At 48.5% G+C, this 4712-nt stretch overlaps 1 protein-coding gene across 1 annotated transcript in view; it reads right to left on the bottom strand.

Annotated features, from left to right (window-relative positions):
- Positions 1 to 271: 271 nt before the first annotated feature.
- Positions 272 to 4712, bottom strand: part of PRPF19 (pre-mRNA processing factor 19) — a 9356-nt gene continuing 4915 nt past the window's right edge. Inside the window, exons 7-16 of the mRNA XM_012643844.1 lie at positions 4150 to 4191; positions 3947 to 4021; positions 3519 to 3594; positions 3245 to 3354; positions 1772 to 1927; positions 1467 to 1536; positions 1145 to 1230; positions 663 to 833; positions 411 to 516; positions 272 to 285 (exon numbers count right to left, since the gene is read on the bottom strand). Of these exons, the coding sequence (XP_012499298.1) occupies positions 272 to 285; positions 411 to 516; positions 663 to 833; positions 1145 to 1230; positions 1467 to 1536; positions 1772 to 1927; positions 3245 to 3354; positions 3519 to 3594; positions 3947 to 4021; positions 4150 to 4191 (906 nt within the window). The remainder of the gene's footprint in view (positions 286 to 410; positions 517 to 662; positions 834 to 1144; positions 1231 to 1466; positions 1537 to 1771; positions 1928 to 3244; positions 3355 to 3518; positions 3595 to 3946; positions 4022 to 4149; positions 4192 to 4712) is intronic.

The raw sequence follows: 4712 nt of genomic DNA, 5'->3' as shown, positions 1-4712 counted from the left end.
CATTGTTAAGTGGTGCATGACTGTATAAGCTTCAACCATCTGACCTTTTTCAAGTCTCACATTTTGTACATGCATATGCACGAAATTAAAATGGCTTTTCTCCTGCTAATCTGTCTATTGTCAGTTTATTTCATAGACTCAATTATCTTTCAGAAGGCAGACAGAATGTTTTCCCTCCCCTACAGTAACTTGCCCTATGCCGCACAGCCTGGAAGTGGCAGAGCTAGAACCAGCATTTTGCACCATGCAGTCTGACTCTGAGTCCACTTCCTTAGCCACTGTGCTCTACTGCCTCAGGTGGTATTAAAAGCTGCTTAGGCAAATTCAAGCCCTGGAGAGTCCTAACCCAGTGAGGCTTCCCTCTGCGTCTGGGTACCCAGAGAACTCAGGGGCCCAGAGCCAGCCTCTACCTGTAAAGTGAAGAATCTCCGTCCACTGTTTGCAGATATAGATCTGGACATCTGTGCCCCCAAGGGCCAGGTAGGTACCGCTCTGGTCAAAGATCAGTGACTTCACCTATGAGAACCAGAAAGAGTGTTTACACAAGGGGAACAGAAACCATGGGGCAATTGGGGATTAACAGATGCAATTTAGATTAATTCAGTAAATAATCAACAAATGAAGAGAAGCAACGGAGAGAGCTGGGGAGGAGGGGGGCACACCTCAAAATTGTTATCCAGCTGCAATGTCTTAAAGTTCTTAAGCTTGCGCAGATCCCAGAGCTTGACAGAGGAGTCGTCCGCCGCTGTAGCCAGGTAGTAGCCATTCTCCGAGAAGGCAATGCTGGTGATGGGGCCTGAGTGGCCAGGGAAGTTGGCCACATTGGTGCGCTCCTACAGTTGGGGGGTGGGTAGTAAAATACGTCACCCCCTGACCATGAGAGGAAGAAAGTGGGGCTCACCAAACACCTGAGGAGTGCTCCTTTGTCCTTCCAGGAAGAACCAGCAGGAACAGCACGGGTAGACGGCCAGACCCAGGACCCCCCAGATCACACCCATCACATCATACGCGCAGAGCCACTATCACTCCACCCTCGGGACACGTCCAGGGCTAGGTGTCATAAGCGCCTAATCAGCAACACACCTTCACGAAAGCATGTGTTCCCTCTGACCTGGGCCTCAGATAGAGGCCTTCCATGTCCTACCTTCAAGTCCCAGATCTTGATCTGAGAGTCCATGGTTCCTGTTCCAAAGATCAGTCCGTCAGGGTGGAACTGTGCACAGGTGAGAGCTGTGGACAAGCGGAGATGGACCTGAGGTCAGAGCCCACCCAGGAGACGCTAAGAGCAGTAAAGGTAGGTTCCCTGTTCTTCACATTACTCACTGTGCCCGGCACAAAGCCTGGCGCTAGGCAGGGACTGGTGGTAAATGTATATTTAGAAGAAAAAATGAGCAAAATGACTAAATAAAACAAAAGCAAATGATAAACAGCAAACAAAAGAGCCCAGCACCTCTGAGACAACTTACAGCAGCCAGAGGTCTCATCTGTCACCTTGGTGAGCACGCGCCCTGTCTGGATGTCAGAGAAAGCCCAGTACTGAAAAGAAAAGAGACAATGGAGCCAGTGAGAAAGTAGGTCCCAGGCTCTGGTAGCCCTTCGGGAAGGCAAAGACCTTGGTTTGGTGACCCCTGGCAAAGCTAATGCCTCCCAGCAAAAAGAAAACCGTCTCCATTGAGGCTCTGGGGAACCGGCTGGTAAGATGTTCCCTCTTCCCAGGATGTTTAAACTTGGGAACCAACAGGCCTCTTTAGGGCCCTGACTAGGACCGCACCTGGTCATCAGAAGAGCTCAGGAGATAGTCACCAGTGGCGTGGAGGCTGAGGCCTGTCACAGCGCTCTCATGTGCCCGAACAACCTGTACACAGGAGGCATTCGGGACCGACCAAATCCTGATAGTGGCATCTGGAGAGGCAGAAAACACCAGGTCCTAAAAGGAAAGCAAAGAGGCAGAATATGAGAGACAGAAAAGAGATGGACAACAACGATCTTACAAAAGGGAACTGGGGATGGCCACGACTACAAACAACTGCTCCTCCTTTCAACCCTGCCCTTCCTGGAATCATCTGTCCATACATGATGCTGAGAGGGCCCATGGCAAACGCTATTAAAATGATAACTCCAATGGCATCAGGCCTTGCCATCTAGTGGTAAGAAGGACAACTGCAACGGAAAGCAACCTCCCAACCCATTTTTACTACAACTGAAGGAGAAATGTGACTAGCACAATTGAGGAAGTGTATTTTCTTTTATTTAATTGAAATTTACATAGCCCCATGTAGCTAATGGCTACTGTATTGGAAGGCACAGGTCTGAGCAACACCGGGACTGAAAGGGGCAAATTAATTATGTGAGCTCATATTTCAGTGCATCCCACACTTACGAATTTCAGGGGCAAATCAATTTTCCAAAAGACTTGGAGCAGGTAAAGAATTTACACAGTGTCACGAACCAATTATTTTGGTTAGTTAAGATATAAAAGCCATAAGGTAAAAACAACTATCACCTTTCATCAACGTGATTTCGTAAGAGATGTAACTATTATTAACACCAAGTAAGCAGGAAAATAGTGCTTTTAATTTAAATAAATTTAGTTTTATGGAAAATTCACCACGTTATTCTTTTATTTCTCATTTCCCTAAGGTCCAAGCTAAGGGCAAGGCTGACTGTCTGGGAAGCACTGATCAGACCCAAACTGTTATTGGCCTAAAACTCAAATCCCGTAATATCATTATTCTGGTCTCGTGAGTTACCTTTACCCTATAAATCAGAGGTTCTCTTTATTTGTAACCCACACCGCTTTCAATGGTCAACATCAAGTTTCTACCACCTCCACCCTTAAGAATCATGGGAAAGCAAACACATCTGTCTTCCTCAGATATTTGTGACTCAAGATTATGTTGAGCTTTGTCTTCTGTAGTTTGCATTATAAACACTGTAAGGTGGTTTTTTTTTTTATTTTTCCCTAATATAAAATATTTCAATGAATATGCTTTGTCAAACCATCCATTTCCTTTCTCCCCTCGTCTGAAGACCCCTGCTTTAGGAGGTCCTACGCAAAGTAGAGGGCAATCCCCATGGGTCCAAACAGAGGCCCTCTAAAGGCCCTCTCTCAGGAGTCAGAGCTCCTTCTCAGCTCCATGTCACCAAGGAGACAGTAGGGGACTGGGGGATGGTTCAGGGACCATTGTTTTGGGAAACAGGGCTCAGGAAAGAGGGACCAAAAGTAGCTGGGAGAACCCCTTACCTGGGAAGGGTGAAACACCACACTGGTGACCTTCTTGGTATGGCCTTTGAGGGTGGCCAGGATTTGCTCAGAACTCTTATCAAAGACAACGACATTTTTATCTGCCCCACCTGGAGAGGACCCAAATGAGACCAAAAAATGAGTCAGGCCTACCCAGGCACGTTTGCTGAAGAAGGGACTTTTGTCCCCAGGCCCACGAAGAGGACAAGGAGCATGAATCTTTCTCTGCTGCCCCTCCCCACTTTAGCCTGCTGGGCCAGGCCCACACTCTTACCAGTGAGGATCTTGTTGGTGTCAGAGGGACAGAGGTCCAGGGCAAGGATCCCGGGAATGCTGGCACTGTGCAAGCCCTTTGCAGAGACAGCCACACCAAACTCTGTCACAGCCAGATCACAGCAGGCCACAGCCACACAACTCCCCGACTGCCATCCCCGGTCACCCATCCCCTCAGAGTACCAAGAGTTACTTCTACTCCTTATCCATCCCACTTGGCTTTCTGCCTGGATGTGGTCATTCCCTCCTGCATTACTGGGACCCAGAGCTAGGCAGGAGAGGAGCTCTAACAACTCAGCAGCCCAGGCGACAAACAGGGCCAGAGGGCCTGGACAGCTTTCCACTCACTGCTCTCCATGCTGGCCGGCCCCACCCCAGAAACAGCGGGGGAGGGCCTGACTCCAAGTTAGTGGGGACCCGGCCACTCACCACATGGGATGCCACCTGCCGGTATTTGCTGAGCTCTTCTGGCTTCACCAACTCCTCAGGCACAGTCTTGCCCCTCTGACAAAATGAAAATGCCCCCCAAGGAAACCAGCAATAAATGCAAGATTCAGCCACCCCTCTTTCTCTTAAGGGGTCAACTGCCTCCCACCAGGCCAGCACTCTGTTGGCTCCAGAAGAGGACTCACCTTCTTACGCTCCGTGGTTAGCACGGTGGCCTTGTCTTGAAGCTGGGGAGGAACAGGCACAATGTGAGACAAATTATCTTGCCAGGACAATGGCACATTGGAGGATGGTCACATCTGTACTTTCACAAGCATCACCAAGAACTTGTTACCTGACAATTTCTACGCTAAAGGCTTACATACATTATCTCTCTTACTTTCACCCCAACTTTAGGAGGTGGGTGTTGAAGACCTTATTTTACAGCCGAGGAAACAGCCTCAGAGAAGCCAAGTCATTTGCCCAAGGTCAAAGAGGTGATAAATAACAGAGCAAGGACCTGAATCAGGTCTGTGGCACTCCCACAGGTCTGTGCCACCAAGATGAAAGCTCAGATGCATGTTGACAATCTGAACTGCTTGGAAAGACATCACCAGGCCCCACAAATGAGGATTCCACGTATAAAACAGAGCACTGGACTTAGAATCAGGAGCCCAGCTCTGCCTCTTCTGAGGTGTGTCTTTCATCTGTAAAATGAAGATGATAAATTCTTTTTTATTTTTTTTTTTTTGAGACAGAGTCTCACTCT

This window comes from Propithecus coquereli, unplaced genomic scaffold, assembly GCF_000956105.1.
Source record: "Propithecus coquereli isolate 6110/MARCELLA unplaced genomic scaffold, Pcoq_1.0 Scaffold202, whole genome shotgun sequence".
Lineage (NCBI taxonomy): Eukaryota > Metazoa > Chordata > Mammalia > Primates > Indriidae > Propithecus > Propithecus coquereli.
Note: the sequence above shows the minus strand (reverse complement) of the source record. Positions and strands in the feature narration are given on the sequence as shown.